At 47.8% G+C, this 20,860-nt stretch overlaps 1 protein-coding gene across 2 annotated transcripts; it reads left to right on the top strand.

Moving 5' to 3' along the window:
- The first annotated feature begins 3,670 nt into the window (after positions 1-3,670).
- On the top strand, positions 3,671-20,063 carry SALL4 (spalt like transcription factor 4). Of its 2 annotated transcripts, none has more exons than XM_035025663.1 (4): positions 3,671-3,800; positions 15,350-16,357; positions 18,763-19,043; positions 19,644-20,063. In XM_035025663.1, exons 1-4 carry the CDS (start codon positions 3,671-3,673, stop codon positions 20,061-20,063), a joined length of 1,839 nt encoding a protein of 612 aa, XP_034881554.1. The 2 variants fall into 2 exon arrangements, with proteins under 2 accessions (XP_034881554.1, XP_034881552.1); XM_035025661.1 differs by having other exon boundaries at positions 15,350-17,677.
- Positions 20,064-20,860: the final 797 nt, after the last annotated feature.

Raw genomic sequence — 20,860 nt, 5'->3', positions numbered from 1 at the left:
AAACACGGTGTACAAATATCTCTTCATGTCCCTGTTTTTGGTTCTTTGGGGCATACACCCAGAAGTGGAAATGCTTTACCGTATGGTAACGCGATGTTTGATTTTTTTTGAGGAACTACCATACTGTTTTCCCCAGCAGCCGCACCAATTTACATTCCCACCAACGGTAATTGCCTTTTTTTTTTTTTTAAAGATTTTATTTATTTATTTGAGACAGAGAATGAGAGACAGAGAGCATGAGACGGAGGAGGGTCAGAGGGAGAAGCAGACTCCCTGCTGAGCAGGGAGCCTGATGTGGGACTCGATCCTGGGACTCCAGGATCATGACCTGAGCTGAAGGCAGTCGCTTAACCAACTGAGCCACCCAGGCGCCGGTAATTGGCTTTTAATACTTTATTTTATATTCAGGTCTGCAAAATCATTTGCCATGGATGGATTCATTCATTATTATTTACTGCGACTTCCGTGTTCCAATTGCTGTGGCGAAGGGCGAGGGGCTCAGTGGTGACGGCGTCTGCTTTCGTGCAGCCTGCACTGTGGAAAAACAAGCAATAAACGGACATACAACTACATCTATAATCATAAATTTTGAACCATGCTATCAAAGGAAAGAACTGGCTTCTAGGAGACGAAGAGGTGAGACCCGGTTTGGACGAGGAAAGGTGCCTGTTAGGCAGGGAAATCTGAACCGGAGACTGGAAACCTAGGAGGGAAGGGCCCGGTGACGCAGAGGTGGGATTTTTGCCGAAAGGGGTAGAAGCTCTGAGCTCCAGGGGGCCCTATGCCGTTTAACTGGAAAGTTACGGAGTTCAAACACTGAGCGTGAATTTGTGAGTACCTGCAAGGTGCTGACAGGAGCTCCGAGCTTGGTTTTCCCATCATGAAACAGGAATAAAAAAAGGATTTTAATGAGGATGAAATAGGCTTATGTAGCCCAAATATCCTCATTGACAGTAAAGCCTCAGTTTTCATAGACCGCTTGCCTGAAAGATAGAACAAGAAATGAATTTCCCAACAATTTCTGCCTGGGGCAAAGAGTGAGAATGATTGGATTATATAAACCGAGTCACCTAACAGAAGGCATTAAAAAGCTTAATATTATCTTTTACTTTGATCCTTTTTTTTTTTCTTTCTGGTTCCACCTAGGTCTTTGGGTTGTTCAAGGAATATTAAAATAATTTTTAAAAATGCCTTTGATTACGGTATTGCATGTAGCTCTCTATTCGCCATTCACCTGTTCTGCTCTAGGGTCTTCACCCCCTGGTCAAGGCTGCTGGCTGGAGGTAGGTTCAAAATGTGTAGGACAGCCTTCTTTTCTTGATATGACGTTCACGGAAGGTTTCCATTGGAGAACTTCTCCTGGATTTTACCTGTAGAATTTACTTCTACAGAACCTGGATTTTCCAGGACAGGCTTACTTAAGCCTATGTTTTCTTTTGCCCCCATTTTTTCTTGTTCTTGTTTTCTTGTCTACATTCAGCTTCAGCTGCATGAGAGGTTCGGGGATACAATAAGAATTTTAGAGCCAGGTTTAGGGATCAACCACCGGCTCAGCCACTTCCTAACTAAGCCACTTCACATCTCTGAGCCTCAGTTTCCCTGGGAAGATTAAACAAGGGAGTGTGCATTGAGCGAGTCTTCTGCGCCAATAACAGGGGCTCAAACAATAATTACTATCATCATCACTTGGAGATGCAAGTGGCAGTTTTCTGACCTTGTTCTAAGTAGAAATGATGAAACTATCAACTAAAATAAATAAATATAAGAAACTGTATCTTTAATGAGCTTGTCGTTAAACCACTGAGATGTCTTGAGTTGTAAACTTACTGTACATTCATTTAGATTTGTCAATTACATCTGCTAAGCCACGTTAAACAGAAAAGGTGTTGGGAATATAAGTAAATTAGTCAGCAAGGCAGGTGTTAATTGGCTTTTTTACTCAGGATGAGAATTCTAAACAGCTTCCATGTATTATTAAACCAAATCCTTACCTTCCCAACTTTGGCCATTGACTGTAATTCTATCTTTTTTGCTTTAGGGGACTTACATAAAACAATGCAAAACATTTTCAAACAGAGGCTCAAAACTGGAGGTTAACCTTCTTTCAGTAAGCTTTTATTGATGGCCATGAATATCAAAAAGATGATCAAGCTGATTTATTTTCTGCCTTGGGATGTCCAAACACCCAGGTGAATGTATTTATGAGCCCAGCATTCTATTTTGCTTGCATTTCTGATGAGCTCACAAGAAACTCTTACAAGCTGGGAACTTGATATATAACTAATCGAGAAAATGCAAGGCACAAATGTGGATGGTTTACAGTTCTCTTACAATGAAGTAAATGCCAAATAAAGAGGCAGGCCCAGAGGCATCACGGAAACACCAAAGACTCAGAAGGCTGAAAATTTCATCATTTAGTCAACATTTATTGAGCATTTACATTAGGCAAGGCAGTTAGTGGAATTAAATATAGAGATTTACTGTATCGATGTATCGATACATGTAATATCACACACACACAATTTTAGAAAATGCCAGGTATCCCCATGTCAGGATGATGCAATCACTTTGAACTATACCCCCTTTCCATAATGAAGTCCGTATTGCAAAAAATTCCAATAGTGATTAGTTTAGTGACACGCAGTCACTCTGACAGTACTCACTGCTATTCCATGGGAGATACAAGAGCACTGTCTCAGCAATAAAATACGATGTTATCAGACATTTATGGCTTGTGGAGGAAAAAATGCAATTGCTTGCTGTTTTGACACTATCTTTGACTATACTGGCCTTTAATCTGCCTTTTCTGTATTTAGTATCCAGTCATTTTAGAGTAAAAATAAGCCCCCAAACCAAAAACCACGGTCGCATTGGAACAACAAACCAATCCTTGTGAATATGAACCCTGGGGCTATTATTTAGCATTTAAAGGAAATAAATCATGGTGAGAGGATAATCTGAAATTTTGGAAATTCCAAGGCCATTTTAAGAGGTGAGATGGATTGGGAAGGTTGAATAAACCACCATTTTCACTATTCTTCAGGCATCTCGAAATTCCATTTAAACATTTCAATCAAAAATAAGATGGAAGGAGACATGTGTCACATCTCGGTTTTTTGGGTAGATGTGAAAATTGCGCCAAACGATTCCACTGAAAAGACCTTCCAACCCCGGCTTGCGCGGATATCACCCTTACAAAAGTAAATGTTGGGGCACATTACCAGATACGCTCGTTCCAAAACTTCTACGGACGCTCCTAATTTTTAATAAGCACGCAATTATTTTTATTCTTCTCTCCAAGGACTCAGAGAGCCGGAGCGAGGATGGGTGCCCCTCTGATTTCGTGCACGATCCAGCCAATCTGAGCCCGGATGCTAATTAGATGCGCTCCCCCGATGAACACGCCTTTGTCGCATGCAGGGCCGGACTACAAAGCCCAGAATGCCTCGCCCCTCCCTGATCAATGAGGGCTTATTTAAATGATCTCTGAGGTCTTGGACCCAGGCCAATCAGCTGTCAGGGCTCATGATAAATCGCAATGCATTATTGATAATAATAATTACTGGGACATGCGCGTTCCGGCCGAAGGGGGGTAAATTTCCTAACTCCAGGAATTTGTGGCGGAGTGGGCAAATAACCGCGGCTCTCCGGGCGGCCCGATGCTCGCACCATGTCGAGGCGCAAGCAGGCGAAACCCCAGCACATCAACTCGGAGGAGGACCAGGGCGAGCAGCAGCCGCAGCAGCCGGCCCCGGAGTTTGCAGATGCGGCCCCAGCGGCGCCGGCGGCGGGGGAGCCGGGTGAGTGGGGCTGGGGGCGCGCGCCGGGGGCGGGCAGTTTCCCGGACGTTCGCTGGACCCTCGAAGGCGCGAGCTTCGGGCAGCTAGCGGCTTCTAGCGCGGATTCTGGAACCAAGATCTGGGGGCTCAGCTCTAGAGAAGGCACCCTCGTTCCCACCCCCCACCCCCGCCCTTGTTAATTTTACACTTTACCGCTTCCCTCTCTTGTGTAAGTTTCACCCCCAGGTCTCGCTCCTCTTGTTGTAAGACTGACCCCCACCCTCTCTGTCCCTCGTTCCTGAAAGGTTCCCTTCTCGTCCCTTGCCCCTCTTAATTGGTTCCACTCCCCTCGCCAGTAACCTCCCCCCCACTTGTAACTTAGGTTCCCCTCCTCCCTCCCTGGCGCCGCTTTTAAAAGAAAGACCCCGGGGGTCCCCACCTTTTCCCTCACCCCTTGGGGGCTCTTCTAGGAGGCTGAAGAAGGGGCGCACCCCTGGAAGACCCCCCGGGGGGGAGGGCGATCTGTTGCACGCGCCCCTCCCGGGCCAAGCGGGGGGAGGGGGCGCGACCTCTCCCCACCTCCGGGAGCTGGGGTGCGGGCCACCCGCTCTGAGGGGATTGGAGGGCCCGAAGAGATGGGGGAGAAGGGCACAGTATTTCGCTTTTTAAAAAAATTTCTTTAGGGTTTTGGCTTCTCCCCGGGCTTTGCCGCCTGCGATCTTCGCCCTAACCTTTCGGGGCCTGACCTCCAGCCATCTTTGATTTCCGACTTCCTAAAAATAACCGCGGCGAAGCGGAGGGGTGCAGGCCCCCCGGGGCTGGGGTCGCGGGCGCGCTGCAACCCCTCTGGGGTGCACCCGCCTGGAATTTTGCGGGGCTTTCCTGGGGTGTCCGGCTTTCCAGAAGCGTGCCTCGGGGGCCAGAGGGGAGAGGTCGGGCCAGGGCTGGGCGGTCGCGGCCAGGGCGAGCTCCCGGGGCTGACCCGCCCCACGCTTCCGCGGCGAGCGTCTCCGGGGTCGGGAGGCGTTTGGGACCCTCGCCCCGCCGGGAGCGGCCGGACAAACTCCCCTTCTCCTAGTCACTTGACCGAGGAGGGTGTAGGAGCGAGTCGATTTCCCACTATCTCCCCTCGGTCCTGGCCCGCCAAATTGTCGCCTGATAAGTTTTTAGCTACGCATGGGGGGAGGGGGCGTTGTTAACCTCCTCTTGGCCTTGTGGGTCGTTTCCCCTCTTCTCCCCGCCTGCTTTCTAATTTCTCAGCCGCTGATGGGGGTGTGCACTGTAATCCCAGACATTCTAAGCCACAACTCCCAACTCCGATGGGAAGGCTGCGCTTTTTGGCTCCCTCCCCCTTTTTTTCGGGGAGGGAACGTAATATGTTTCCCAAATTTATAATAGGTTAATGTAAATCTCTATTCTGCCCCCCACCTCCCGCAAGTAACATCTTTTTCCAGGGCAGATTAAAGAGATCGGCTTGACCAGGGGCGGCTGTGCGTTTTCGGGGCGTCTGATGGTCAGGGCTGCGGGCACCCGAGGTCCCAGGAGGATGGACTCTCTTTGTGCCTCCGGTGGGGGGGGGGCAGGTGGGGGGAGAGCATGGAGAGGCTTCGTCGCCTGGCCCACCTGGAACAAAAGGGTTAACCCTCCGCCCGCCCGCTTCCTCCCAAGAGGAGGGGCGAGCTCCGGGCTCTGACCCCTCCCCTGGTTCTGCTCTGACCTCCCCGTTCTCCTACCCCCTTCATTTTTGGTGGGCGCACGCAAGTGGTGCTTTTGGTGGTGTTTGGCACCTTTGCGGGGAGCTCGTTACAGGGTGGCTTCTTAAATTAACGCTGGTTGGAGTTTGCAATCAGTTAACCCGAGCTCGGCTTAGGATCTCAGGCCTGACTGTGCGCTCCCTCCACGATTTGGGAGGGGGGTGGGTTCGCTATTGAGCGCTGGGGTTAGAGCGGACCGCCGAGTTGCGCGCGGGCGCCCCCTGGAGGCCCAGCCTGGAGCCGCACGCTTTGCTGAGAGGCGGGTCCGCTCACAGGTACCGGCTCACACCTGATGGGTGGGACGGGTTGGGGGGTGGGGATGGAGAGCGCCGGGCTGGGCCAAAGGATGGGCGCCCCTGGGGACTTAAGCCGGTTGATGGCGCGAGCCCTGACTGTACTTGGTATTCTTTGCCAGTTCTTTGGAATTCTTGAAAAGGGTTCCTCGATTCTAGAATGTGTTTGCAGAATCTCCAGTTGCCACCATGAGACAGAAGGTAGTTTTCCTCAAGCAGTATACATTTTAATGGCTGCATTTTGCATTTGAGCAGCCTGGTATGTATGTACCTATCTCTGTATTAATATATATGTAGCTATGTAGATACATGGATCTATAGATCTGTGTAGATCTGTATAGACCGACAGATACATAGATACGTGTACTTTTTAAAAATTAAGATTGGCCCAGTCCTATTTTGCAAAACCGATTTGAGATCCACTTGTAAAGAATGCAGTTCTTGAGAGGAAAATGGAGTTTGGGGATCAATTAGCAGATCAAAACATCTGCAGGTGGGCAGTGGTCTCACGCTACATACGGGGAAAATTAGCATTTTCTCAAAAGAGTTTCGAATGCCCTTTGTGCTAAACTGGATTACAACCATCAACGATTAAGATCCCCAAGTTTCAAACAACTGCCTAGCCCCAGTTTCTAAACTGAAATGACCTCCGCTAGCGGTAAGGGTTTAGCAAGAGGGCCCTTGGAAGTTCCTATTTTAATTGTGGGACAGAGGGAAATCTCGTTGATAGTAGCTTGAATGTTGCAGGCCGACTTTCTGTGTTTCGATCTTCGTTTCCGATAGGGAAAGGGGCTCCAGCTTGCCAGGAGCCCCTATTGTTCCGTTAAAAATAAATTGCACAAGTCGGTACTTGGTCATTTCAGCCTCCCCTAGCTTCCTCATGGGTGGGGAGTTGGGGAGCCATCTTGGGAGGCAGGAGATGCAGTTAGCACTTCCTCTTTTTAAATGAAGTTAGTGTTTTGGTAAGGTTTTAGAGATGTGCATTCCAATCTGGTTGTATGACTTTCAGCTGTGTAACCTTGAGACCTGCTCGATTTCTCTGAGCTTTTGGATTTTTCCTTTATCCAGTGGAGGTAAAGAGTCCTGCTCAGATCATTTCAACTGCAGAAGACCCACTGTGTGCTGGGAATGTGATTAGTAATCAATTTTGTTCAAAATAACAGTGTTTTCAATTTTATTTACTTCTTGTTTCAAGACAGTTCTGAACTGCTCATTGAGATGATTCTGCAGTTTTTAACTGTAGCCTACTAATGAGGCTGGGGACCTCAAGTACATTATCTTTAATTCTCATTTGTACTCATTTTAGAGTAAACAGTAGCTCCGGGTTGAAATGGCTTGCTCGTGGTTGATTTTAGCCATGCTCCGAATCCAAGGAGCTGTTTCTCATGATCTGACTTTGGTTGGTTATGAGATGGGATTTTCCATCAGTTCCTTTGATGAAGGAGCCCTGATGAGTGTTTAGCTGGTCGAGTTTGACAATCTCACCTCCCTTTTAAGGTTTGAGATGTGCCTTTTTGGACTTTAGATTAAGGGGTCTTTGGGGAGGAGAGTTGGAAATAAAGCAGTGTTTGCATTTCATGCTCTGAGCCTTGCTGCCCTGGAAAAATCATGGGGAAGAGTTCAACAAGTTCCCTCTTTCATCAACGCTTAACTGTTGTACTTTTGATTCTTTAAGGAAAGCATCTAAACCATTTTCAAAGACTAAATTCAGACAAGTACTGCATCTCCAGTTACCCCCATCCTTTTTTTTCAAATGAATTTCATGACTGTCAGTCTTTGTTGGGGGGGGGTGGCAGGGGAACTCTGTAGAAGGAGAAAACAAAAGCCCCTGCCTACATGGAGTTTACAAGTTTGCTTAAAAGATGAACTCCAGTTGAGGGAAAATGGGACCTATCTCTTAATGTAAATAGCAGAACTCAGACACATTAACAGCTGTTGTAGCCTTCTTTGATTCTTTTACCGTTTTTCCTTCTCAGCATGGTCTCTGAATTTTGATCCAAGACTGTTCTGAACAAGTTTTTATCTCTTAATTAAGTAGAACTTAATTATAGCTTTAATTTGCTATCTCTGAATTGAGTTAAAGCCTTGTTACTTAAGTGTTTCTGGGATTGCTGAATTGAGATGTAAAATTAAACTCGTAAAATGGACACTTTTCTTTCAACTGGTTCAAAGGCCATCCCTTTTGTTTTTTGGTAAGCAATTATCCTGTGGGTGGGGGAGGGTCGAAGATATTGTATACTTTAATCTACTCATTGTGGTTCTTTTAATATAGAAATGGGGGAGGGGAAATAAGCTTGAATCATAATGCTTTTCTCAAGATTATACAGGTTTTATTTTTTAAGCATTTTGGAGGCTCCAGAGTTTGATTGGCTTCTAGTAGATGAGCCTTTCTTCTATACAATAGTAAGAGTATTTTCTATCCATTTGGCAGTGATTGAATCTAAGACCCCTGCTGGGTTTACTGCATTCTTCCAACTTATTGGATAACTAGATGCTGAGAGATAACATTCCTAAAATTCGGAGTGGGGGTGGGGTGGAAAGATGGAAGAACTAGTTGCTGGGTAATCTCTCTGAACTCTGCTTTTTTCCTTTTGGGAAGCGTTAACTTAAGCGGAGCAGGCAATTGTTCATAACCCAGTCCTCTTACTCTCGGGGAAATAGGGCTTCGGTATTTGCCCATGGTGGTCTGGATGCAGAAGGTACGTTTTACTGCACATGCATTTAGAGCTTCTGCTGTTTTAAGATTCAAGTGGGATGTTGCTGGTTTTGCATCCAACCTACAGAAGAGGCCAGCCTGTGTATACAGTGAAGGCAAGCTGGTATTCAGGTTGTAAATCACTCTTGGAAACTGTTAGATCCTTCTAGTGCAGGGGAGCTTAACCTTTTTTGTGCTATAGATTCCTTCTCCACAGAATGCATTTAAATGCAAAAAATAAAATGCACAGGAACAGCAAGGAAATAAATTGCATTGAAATATAGTTATTGGGGCGCCTGGGTGGCTCAGTTGTTAAGCATCTGCCTCCGGCTGAGGTCATGATCCCAGGGTCCTGGGATCGAGCCCCACATCGGGCTCCCTGCTCAGGGCGGGAAGCCTGCTTCTCCCTCTCCCACTCCCCCTGTTTGTGTTCCCTCTCTCGCTGTGTCTCTCTCTGTCATATAGATAAATAAATAAAATCTTTTTTTTAAAGAAAGAAATACAGTTACCAAAACCAAAAAATATTTGTGATATAATGTGCTTCTTTATGAACGCATTAAATAAGATCAGCGCAGCTGGTCAGATAACCACCAGAATTTCCAGTAAGGCAATGGCATTAACATCATGTGAAAAGATCTGCTTTCTGTTGATGACAAAGTCACAGGTTCTGCAAATAGCACTGTGGTGTGTTTCCCACATCTGTCATTGAAAGTCAGATACTAAATTCTATTTATTTATTTTTTATGATTTTATTTATTTACTTGACAGAGGGACACAGCGAGAGAAGGAACACAAGCAGGGGGAGTGGGAGAGGGAGAAGCAGGCTTCCTGCCGAGCAAAGAGCCCGATGCGGGACTCGATCCAAGGACCCTGGGATCATGACCTGAGCCAAAGGCAGATGCTTAACGACTGAGCCACCCAGGCACCCCTCAAATACTAAATTTTAGTTCAGATTAGTGAAAATAAAGATCTCATTTTTTTTTTCTTATCTAATTTCATGGACTCCAGTTTAAGAATGCTGGTTTAGAACCTGATTTCAATGAAGAAATATTGTCCCTAAGGGGGTGAACATTTTTTTTTTTTAATTTCTTTTGGGGGGTGGTGTGAACATTTCTTGAGGGGGAGGGGACGGAAAACTTGATTTACAGTGGTTTGTGGCCTTCTGAAGGACCATAGTGCATAAACATACACAGTATATTGGTGGTATTAAAATTTCGGGGGGGGGGGGCAGTAGTTAGGAAAAGAGCTTTAAAAACCTCCATAGAAGGATGAAATGGAAAGAAGAGTGAAAAACTCTGCTCTAGAAGAAACACGATAAATGAGGCCACTAAGTTTAGTGCCCTTCGAGATGGTACTTAAGAATACAATCCCTGATCTTCTTTTTCTGGTTAGCAGTTTGTTACCTTGAGCCACTTAATTATTTCTGAGCCTCAGTTTGTGCATCTGCAAATTGGGACAGAGGTTGCTTGCTTATGTGGCTGAAGAGATGAATGGGTTAAAGTGCAATAGCATGTGTTTTGTTTGTGGAGGGTGGTGGTGGTTCCCCTTAGAGTGGGATAGGCATTCTTGCAGGGGCTTTGTTGGAGATTTCCAGAAGTTAGAATGGTGGAGTACAAGTTTTTAAACATGCTAATGAGAAAGAAACCGTAGTACAAAAGTGAATACTTTAAAATTTTTCTCTTCCTCAATCCCCAGGCCCACACTCCTAAGAGCTAGAGCGCAGCCCTAGTTTCTCTTACTTCAGACAGAAATTTTTCCACGTACATATTTATATCTTTATCCACAAACACAGATGGGACCACAGAGATACATCCCGTTCTCGTCCTCCTCTTGAAATAAAATCCCAGGCAGTTGGCCCCTAGAGCAGCACAGATAACATAGATCTGCTTTATTTTTGTAGGCTACAAAGTAGTCCCTTTTTTTTCCTGTACCCTGAGCTATTTAATCAGAACCTTACTGCTTGACCACAGAGTGCGTCTGTTTTTGTTTTTGCTGTTTGTTAATATGAGAAATGTATCCTTGTATTTCATAAAGTAAACTCCTAACAAGGGTCAGAGGAGAATTGCAGGAACCTGATGTTGCTGATAGTGCTTGGAAGGAGCTGTATCTCTTTATATGCACCTCCCAACAGTGTGTATTTCTCTGCCAAGAGACACTTGTTAAAAAGTTCTCGGTTTTAAAGTTCTTGACACATAATTGCCAGAACTGCTTTTCCAGAAAGAGTGCTATGTAACCCCCTCCAACACCTCACTCCGAGAGTCTTGGGAAAATGTAGGGATAGATACTGTATTCTGGGAACTGACAAATATTTTTAACTGGATTCTTGAAATACGACTGGAATCAGGAACTTACCTATTGAACACCTGTTAGGTAGCAGGGTGCATTGTGTACTAACTTTTAAAGTGACTTGGGGCGCCTGGGTGGCTCAGGCGTTAAGCGTCTGCCTCCGGCTCAGGTCGTGGTCCCAGGGTCCTGGGATTGAGCCCCGCATCGGGCTCCCTGCTCCGCGGGAAGCCTGCTTCTCCCTCTCCCCCTCCCCCTGCTTGTGTTCCCTCTCTCGCTGTGTCTCCCTCTGTCAAATAAATTAAAAATCTTTAAAAAAAAAAATAATAAAGTGACTTCTCAGAGTCACAGAAAGATAGTGGCATGTGTCCTGGTCCCTTTCCCCTTCCTTGCCACCCTGACCCCTCAGGCTTTTCTGTCCCCCCTGGGGTGTCTTTTAGAGGAAAGATAGTTGCAGTCTCAACAGAAGAAACATTATGGTAGGAAGTGTAGGAAGAAAGGGAGGATCTGGGCGCTGCATGCCTGGGTTTTAATATTGGCCCTGCAGTTTATCAGATGTATTACTTTGGGCAAACTGATGTCCTCTGTGCGTTGGTTTCCCTCTCTGTGAAATACAATAGCCCCTGCCTCAAAGTTGTTATAACCTATAAATTGTTACCTGGCACATAGTAAGTGCTCAGAAGTTACCTATGACTAATTTTTAATTGTGTTGCCTTGGGGAAAGTCATGGTACTACAGTTTGTGTTTCTCATCTCTAAATGGGGCAGATAACTTAATAGATTGGGTGAGTATGGTATGGGGCACCTAGAGGTCCCTAGTCTGAACTGCAGACAGACAAGAATAGCAGGATCATCTTTTCACCACTGTCGTCGGGTCCCTAGCTCCCCTGTCTTGTGCCCAGTAGGAGGTGGGAAGTATTAGTAAACGAGTTAGGCATTCGGTGACTGTTGTTGTAAGTCTTGTTCTCAGCAGCCCTGGTTGCCCCGCTAACCATTTGAGCCATTAGAGACAGAGGGTGTAGAGAAACTAATGTTCACTGAACGTCACAGTATCTGCACTTTCGCCAGATCCTATCCAGGATGGCGTCAGGCACATTAGTAGGCACTGGACACATTTGTTAAAAACTTCACTTAAGGGCGCCTGGGTGGCTCAGTTGGTTAAGCGACTGCCTTCGGCTACGGTCATGATCCTGGAGTCCCTGGATCGAGTCCCGCATCGGGCTCCCTGCTGGGCAGGGAGTCTGCTTCTCCCTCTGACCCTCCCCCCTCTCATGTGCTTGCTCTCTCTCATTCTCTCTCTCTCAAATAAATAAATAAAATCTTTAAAAAAAAAAAAACTTCACTTAACCCAGGCATATCTACCTTATGAGGTTGTCATGATTATGCATGTTTCGGGCAGATTCTGAGGGCTAAGGCAGCTGTATCCAACTTGTTCACAGGCAAGTGCTGGATCAGCCCTAACCTGCTTTCCCTACACTGGCAGGCCAGACCTGTTTGTGGCTGTTGGCTCTTTCTCCCTGGCCCACCCCCAACCCACACACACATTTGCAAAATTTCATAGTGCCGGATCTGAAATTCATAAAGATTAGGCCACCTTATGTAAATTCTAAAGAACCACTTTTTGAAACTCTGGAATCTATAGACCTTCTCAAGAGAAATACACTTTTTTTCCCAAGATCAACTCCTCCCCCATACTGTGGTGGACTTCTCCGTCAAAACCCCATGGTTTTAGGGAGTGTAATCACCCAAGGAGTTGAGAGGCAAAATATATTAGTTTGCTTTAAAAAGTAATAATTTATTTAAAAGGGAAATGTATCCGTCTTGGCCTTTCTTCCATGCATCCCTACATTTCAAACACGTTTTATTTTAAACAAAAGTCACATTTTACATACTGTTTTGCAGCCTATTTCTTTGACCTAACATCTGTCTCCATGTCAGAGCATACAGAAGTTATGCCATTTTTGCTATATGGGTGAATCAAAATTTACTTCTGCTATAAACATTTCTGTAAACAAAAACCCTTCTTACGTGGATCTTTGTATACTTGTGCAATTATCTGTGTGGTTTAGATCCATTCACCTAGAGTTGCTGGCTCTGAGGTATACCTCTGACTTAGTGGGAGAGTATACATACAGTCGATAGGAAATGAGAGCAGTAAAGTGGCTTAGGGAGACTCTTCACCCGACTTGTTGCTTTCAGGACCCCGGCTTCCAGATAAAGCCACAGCCCCAAGATGGGCATTTTATTTATTTATTTATTTATTTATTTATTTATTTATTTATTTATTTATTTATTTATTTATTTTTTAAAAAGATTTTATTTATTTATTTGAGAGCGCAAGAATGAGAGAGAGTACATGAGAGGGGGGAGGGTCAGAGGGAGAAGCAGGCTCCTCGCTGAGCAGGGAGCCCGATGCGGGACTCGATCCCGGGACTCCAGGATCATGACCTGAGCCGAAGGCAGTTGCTTAACCAACTGAGCCACCCAGGAGCCCCCAAGATGGGCATTTTAATATGCAGGCTAGCATTAATGGAATAAGACCCAATTACAAAAGAAACCCATGGACCAGTCCTTTTTAGGAATGTAACTGCCCAGATGTAGGAAGATGTTTGATTTTGTATATTTCATTTCAGATAAATTATAGAGTGGTAGAAGTTGCAAGTACCGGGAGAAGAATGAAACCCATCATTCCCATCCCCTCTTTCCATTCACGGTCCATTCACGGGCTTCCCTTTCTACATAATGGCTTATTAACCCTTTTAAAAGTGTCCTGACCGGTAAGACATTTCTCTAGTTTTTCATGACCTGTAAGGTCATCAGAGTCACATAGTCACAGCCTTCCTTGAACATGAAATCTTTTCTTTTGTCAGTGTCTCATACGAAAATATTCCTATAGGAATATCCACTTGGCCTTCCTGTGTAAATGGATCCAGCATGCCGTTCTCCATATTTTCAGTGAATTTGGCACTGCTCTCAAAATTGTTGGCACCCGAGGGTGCCTGGGTGGCTCAGTCGTTAAGCGTCTGCCTTCGGCTCAGGTCATGATCCTGGAGTCCCGGGATCGAGTCCCGCATCGGGCTCCCTGCTCGGCGGGGAGTCTGCTTCTCCCTCTGACCCTCCTCCCTCTCATGCTGTCTCTCATTCTCTCTCTCACAAATAAATAAAATCTTTAAAAAAAAAAAAAAATTGTTGGCACCCGAAACTGGGAAGGTACACTCGTTATACTGAATGTTTTTTGTTTTTTGTTTTTTTAAAATTTTATTTATTTGTCAGAGCACAAGCAGGGGGAGCGGCAGGCAGTGGGAGAAGCAGGCTCTTTGCTGAGCAGAGAGCCCCATGAGGGACTCGATCCCAGGACCCTGGGATCATGAGCTGAGCCGAAGGCAAACGCTTAACCAACTGAGCCACCCAGGCATCCCTGAACGAGTGACTTAATGCAGTTTCGCTTTCAGTGGCCTCACGGTGGGGATGAGCAGCCATATTTGAACAGGTTTCCAGTGTCATTTATATTCAGAGACCCATTTGCCTTAGCAAGCTCACTCTGGGTGCAGAGCTCCAAGGGGATTATTTTAATAATAAATTGTATGAATTTCCTAGGGTTTCCATTACAAATTGGATGGCTTAAAACAACAGAAATTTAGGGGCACCTGGGTGGCTCAGATGGTTGAGCATCTTGCCTTCGGCTCAGGTCATGATATCTAGGTCCTGGGTTCGAGCCCCGCGGCAGGATCCCAGCTCAGTGGGGGAGCCTGCTTCTCCCTCTGCCTCTGCCTCTCCCCCTGCTTATGCTGTCTTTCTCCCTTTCAAATGAATAAATAAAGTCTTAAAACAACAACAAACAAATACAGTCTTAACGATTCTGGAGGCCAGACATCTGAAATCGAGGTGTCGGCGGGGATGGTTCCTTCTGGAGACTCTGAGGAGGAAACTGTTCCAAGCCTCCTTTCTATCTTCTGGTGGCTTCCAGGAGTCCTTGGTTACAGCCCTGTAATTCCTTCCTAGGGCCTTATTTATTTATTAAAGATTTTATTTATTTGACAGAGAGAAACAGCGCGAGAGGGAACACAAGCAGGGGGAGTGGGAGAGGGAGAAGCAGGCTTCCCGCGGAGCAGGGAGCCGGATGCGGGGCTCGATCCCAGGACCCTGGGATCATGACCTGAGTCGAGGGCAGATGCTTAACGACTGAGCCCCCCAGGAGCCCCCCATAGGGCCTTATTTATTCCATCTCTCCTTTCCCTGTCTCTTGAAGAACATCAGGCATTGGGTTAGGGACCCTCTCAACTAGATTTGCAAAGATCCTGTTCCAAATTAAGGTGCTATCAGGACTTGGACATATTTGGGGTGGGGATGGGGGGGACACAGTTCAACCCACTGCACAAGTGGTTCGGTCATTCAGACCTCTGGATGCCTGGTTCCCTTTCACAGTCTTCTGCCTGTCAGGACACAGGTCATGAAGGCGTCTGTATGGTGAGCTGTGGCTCTTCGCTAGCAATTGCCCCACATCCCTTCTTGGGCGCAGTTCTTAGCATGTGTTCTCTTGTCCCAGGTGCTCCAGTGAACCACCCAGGGAATGGCAGTGACGCCAGCAGGGATGGCATGACAGCAAAGAGGACTCGGCGGGAGGAGACGCACGTCTGTGAGAAATGCTGCGCGGAGTTCTTCAGCTTCTCCGAGTTCTTCGAACACAAGAAGAATTGCACTAAAACCCCCCCCGTCCTCATCATGAACGACAGTGAGGGGCCAGTGCCTTCAGAGGACTTCGCCGGGGCTGTGCTGAGTCCGAGCGGCAAGGAGGGTCCCCGCGAGGACGGCGGCGGCTCGGGGGAGATGAAGGAGAAGCCGGGGCCCGAGTCGGTCGTGTTCCTGAAGGCCGAGGCCGCCGTGCCGTCCACGTCGCAGGACCTGAGCTATGTACCCAAAGGCAAAGTGGCCCACACTAACGTCACCCTTCAGGCCCTGCGGGGCACCAAGGTGGCGGTGACCCAGCGGAGCGCCGACGCGCCGCCCGCGCCCGCGCCCGGCGCCGGCAGCATCCCGTGGGTCCTCGAGCAGATCCTGTGCCTGCAGCAGCAGCAGCTGCAGCAGATCCAGCTCACCGAGCAGATCCGCGTGCAGGTGAACATGTGGGCCTCCCACGCGCTCCACTCGGGCGTGGCGGGCGCCGACGCCCTCAAGACCTTGGGCGGCCACATGTCCCAGCAGGTTTCGGCGGCCGTGGCTCTGCTCAGCCAGAAAGCCGGAAGCCAGGGCCTGTCCCTGGACGCCTTGAAACAAGCCAAGCTACCTCCCGCCAGCATCCCTTCCGCCACCAGCGGCCCCGCGTCCCAGGGCCTGGCGCCCTTCCCCCTGAAGCCGGATGGGACGAGGGTGCTGCCGAGCGTCATGTCGCGCCTTCCCGGTGCTTTGCTACCTCAGGCCCCAGGCTCTGTGCTCTTCCAGAGCCCTTTCTCCGCGGTGGCGTTAGACCCGTCCAAGAAAGGGAAGGGGAAGCCACCGAACGTGTCCCCGGTGGAGGTCAAACCCAAAGACGAGGCCATCCTCTGCAAGCACAAGTGTAAGTACTGTAGCAAGGTTTTTGGGACTGATAGCTCCTTGCAGATCCACCTCCGCTCCCATACCGGAGAGAGACCCTTCGTGTGCTCTGTCTGTGGCCACCGGTTCACCACCAAGGGCAACCTCAAGGTGCACTTTCATCGACATCCCCAGGTGAAGGCGAACCCCCAGCTCTTTGCCGAGTTCCACGACAAAATGGCGGCAGGCAATGGCATTCCCTATGCACTCTCTGTACCCGTCCCCGTAGATGAATCGAGTCTCTCTCTAGACAGCAAACCTGTCCTTGTAACAGGGACCCCCAACGTAGGGCTACCTCAAAATCTTTCTTCAGGGACTAACCCCAAGGACCTCATGGGCAGCCCACTGCCCAGCGACCTACAGCCCGGGCCTTCTCCAGACAGTGAGGATGGATCCCTGCTATCCGGGGTGGGGCCAAACCACAATTCCCCAAGGGTTGGTGGCTTCCAAGGGAGTGGGACACCCGAGCCAGGGTCAGAGACCCTGAAATTGCAGCAGCTGGTGGAGAACATCGACAAGGCCACCACCGATCCCAACGAATGTCTCATTTGCCACCGGGTCTTAAGCTGCCAGAGCTCCCTCAAAATGCATTACCGCACCCACACCGGGGAGAGGCCATTCCAGTGTAAGATCTGTGGGCGAGCCTTCTCCACCAAGGGCAACCTGAAGACGCACCTCGGGGTCCACCGAACCAACACGTCCATAAAGACGCAGCACTCGTGCCCCATCTGCCAGAAGAAGTTTACCAACGCGGTCCTGCTGCAGCAGCATATCCGGATGCACATGGGCGGCCAGATTCCCAACACGCCTCTGCCCGAGAATCCCTGTGACTTCACGGGTCCCGAGTCCATGGTGGTCAGTGAACATGGTAGCGCAGGCGCCGTCTGTCACGATGATGTTATCGAAAGCATCGATGTTGACGAGGTCCGTCCCCAGGACGCCCCCAGTAGCTCCGTGAAGGTCCCGGCGCCTCTTCCCAGCGTCCACTCGGCATCACCCACGCTCGGGTTCGCGGTGACGGCTTCCCTAGATGCCCCGGGGAAGGTGGGTCCTGCTCCTCTTGTCCTGCAGCGGCAAAGCAGCAGAGAAAACGGTTCGGTGGAGAGTGATGGCTTGACCAACGACTCCTCGTCCTCGGTGATGGGAGACCAGGAGTACCAAAGCCGAAGTCCGGATGTCTTGGAGACGGCGTCCTTCCAGGCACTGTCCCCAGCCAATAGCCAGGCAGAAAGCATCAAGTCCAGGTCTCCTGATGCTGGTGGCAAAGCAGACAACTCCGAGAGCATCCGCACTGAGATGGAAGGTGATAGAGCTTTGGATTTAACTTAGGTCCATTTTGGGCACAAGGTCATCCAAAAGGAACCTGGGTTGAACTTGGCAAATGGACAGTATGATGTATGCAAAGCAGCCCCTTTGTAGGGCAGTTAGCCTCTCTGTACTTCTGGGTAGAGGGGAATAGTAACTACCTCTGTCCTAGTACTAAGGTCCTTTTATTTACGGTGGTTAATGCAAATTGGGTATGGACAGCACACTTGTTGGTTTTTAACTTTTGTGGTTGAGCCCCAGGGAGACATCGGGTAATCTTAAGGAAATGATCCAGTAGGACAATGTTAAAAGTAGGCACTGCATTTTGGCCACTGAGATAAGCCATAGTTCTTGATTCTGAGGTCCCACTCCCTAATGTAAGGTTCACAGATGAATAACACTCGGTGGGGGCAGGGGTGGGCATGAGAAGGAGAATCTAAACTGTGTAAAGTGCACGTATAAATTGTGGGGTGCCTGTTGATGTCATTAATGGTGAAATGGGGGAACAGCTGTATTATAGAATGAAATAAAGCTGGTGTCCGGGCATACTTTTTTTTTTTTTTTTCTTTTTTGTGGCAGCAAAGCAAGGTTTACTGAGTGATAGCAGAGTAATAGCACAAAGCTCCCAAGGAGGGAGGGAACCCGAGAGGCTTGCCCTCCAGGCATAAAAGACAACTTTTTAAAAAAAAAATAGTTATTAGGTATGTATTTTTAAGTAAACTCTACACCCAACATGGGGCTCGAACCCACAACCCTGAGATCAAGAGTCACGGAGCTCCACCAACTGAGCCAGCCAGGCTCCCCTTAAAGATAACTTTCTGTGCAGGAACTTGAATTTCCAGGGTTTGTGTGTTGCCCGTACCTTAACACTAAAATAGTGACATTTCCGAAGTAAATATTTGAATTGTTACTCCCTGGGCAGGTCAGCGTGCTAACGAGGAAGGCTGCCTCCGAGATAACACATTGTCCCAAAAGCTGTTTCCAGGCTCTCGGTGGGCAGTTGTCATCAAAGCTCTTTTGTGGTTGGAGAAAGAATGAGTATGGGATGATAAAGGTTTGGGGTTTCTTTTCTCTGGATACTAGGTCGTAGCAGTCTGCCATCAACATTTATCCGAGCCCAGCCAACCTATGTCAAAGTTGAAGTCCCTGGTGCATTTGGTGGACCCACGACCATGTCCCCAGGCATGACACCTTTGTTAGCGGCCCAGCCACGCCGACAGGCCAAACAGCATGGCTGCACACGGTGCGGGAAGAACTTCTCCTCGGCGAGTGCTCTGCAGATCCACGAGCGGACTCACACGGGGGAGAAGCCTTTCGTGTGTAACATATGTGGGCGAGCGTTCACCACCAAAGGCAACTTGAAGGTGAGTTTCTTCGGGCTCTCAGTGGGGATGGGGTAGGTGTTCAGCAGGTCTTTATTGGTGTTCATCCATCCATGATGAATTCTTCCATTAGGACCAGTGGGGTACTGTATAGTCGTATCTCACAGCTGACTCTCGAAATAGGCATCAGAAAGTATGTTTTCCCACATCACAGTGTTTCTGAAATTGTGATCCCAGGACCCAGGACCCTGGGATCATGACCTGAGCCGAAGGCAGACGCTCAACCGACTGAGCCACCCAGGCGCCCCGAGTTCTTGCAAATTTTAACCGCAGCACTTGAGAGAATGCCGAGTGCATACTAAGTGTCCCTGTGAATTGCATACGTGAACAGTTGGGATGGGGACAGAATTGAAGCAAATGTCCCCGCTTTGGTTGTCTTTACTTGCCTGTAGGCAGGAATGTGGGCCCATTGTTGCCAGATCATCTGACTTTCCGCCCCCCCCCCCCCCCCCCCACACAAACAAGAGAACAGATAACCTGGAATTTTAGAATGTTCAAACCCATAGGCAGATGGACTAGCTTGCCAACATGCACGCTGTCAAATCGATTTCGGTGGAAACCTTTCTGTTTCTCTTCCCATAGGTCCACTATATGACGCATGGGGCCAACAACAGCTCAGCGCGCCGTGGGAGGAAGCTGGCCATCGAGAACACCATGGCTCTGTTAGGAACTGATGGGAAGAGAGTCCCTGAGATGTTTCCCAAAGAAATCCTGGCGCCTTCGGTGAACGTGGACCCTGTCGTGTGGAACCAGTACACCACCATGCTCAATGGAGGTCTGGCCATGAAGACCAATGAAATCTCTGTGATCCAGAGCGGTGGTATTCCTACCCTCCCAGTTTCCCTGGGGGCCAGCTCCATTGTGAACAACACCACTATCTCCAAGATGGATGGCTCCCAGTCCGCCCTTAGTGCTGAAGTAGAAAAACGAGGTGCTGCCGACAGCGTCCCCAAACACCAGTTCCCTCACTTCCTTGAAGAAAACAAGATTGCAGTCAGCTAAGCTCTAGGAGAACCCTTATTGAAGGAGAAACGCAGGCAGAATGACCTCTAGAACTGTACTTTTTTTTTTTTCCTTTTTAAAAGACCCCATCTCCTCCTGTTTGTTTTCTTACTGATGTGCAAATGATGTTTACAGTTGTGATCACAACCTCAGGCAAGTCCTACAATCAGATGATGTTATGCTGCTTTGCAAAAAAAAAAAAAAAATGAAAAAAAAAAAAAAAAAAAAAAAAATATGAAAAAAAAAAAAAAAAAAAAAGAAAATACATACTAAAACAAATACAGACTAGAATTTTTTTTCTTTAATTTTGGAAAGAAGCGGGTCTTGCAAAGTAGCTTTGTTACTTGGCGACAAACTGTATACATAAAAACCTTTGTACAACTGAGAGTAACTATTTCCAAAGACTACTCTTGTTTCAAGTTGGAACTTAGTGAACTACAATGGAAAAGATAACTGTTAGCCTAATTTGGGGGAGGGGGTACTAGAGACTTCCCCGGCGACTGTATGCGGGTACATGAACACGATCTGGCATCTGTTTAGGGACCTGTGTTTTGTATGACCTCCAACCCTTCACCCATCCTTTTTTTTTTTTTTCCTGAATGTATTTTTTTAGACTAAGGTTGTAGAATTATAAAATTCCTCCAACCTTGGAACCTTAAGTAGGATGCCCTCAAATGGACTGCGTTTAGTCCGTAGGGAGTCAGTGTATTGCTGCTTATTTAAATACAGTTCATTTAAAGCCCCAAGAGTGCCAATGTACCCCATCTGCTCTCCAGATGCCTCCTTCCTGAGCCACC

The sequence above is a fragment of the Mirounga leonina genome, unplaced genomic scaffold (assembly GCF_011800145.1).
Source record: "Mirounga leonina isolate KUSES-001 unplaced genomic scaffold, KU_Mleo_1.0 Mir_195, whole genome shotgun sequence".
In the NCBI taxonomy this organism is placed as follows: domain Eukaryota; kingdom Metazoa; phylum Chordata; class Mammalia; order Carnivora; family Phocidae; genus Mirounga; species Mirounga leonina.
Note: the sequence above shows the minus strand (reverse complement) of the source record. Positions and strands in the feature narration are given on the sequence as shown.

Excerpts from the sequence above, each read along its gene's own strand:
- SALL4 (XM_035025661.1), top strand. The coding sequence starts at position 3,671 with ATGTCGAGGCGCAAGCAGGCGAAACCCCAGCACATCAACTCGGAGGAG. Across the intron at positions 17,678-18,762 it reads CATCCGCACTGAGATGGAAG|GTCGTAGCAGTCTGCCATCA; the intron begins GTGATAGAGCTT and ends TCTGGATACTAG. Across the intron at positions 19,044-19,643 it reads CCACCAAAGGCAACTTGAAG|GTCCACTATATGACGCATGG; the intron begins GTGAGTTTCTTC and ends CTCTTCCCATAG.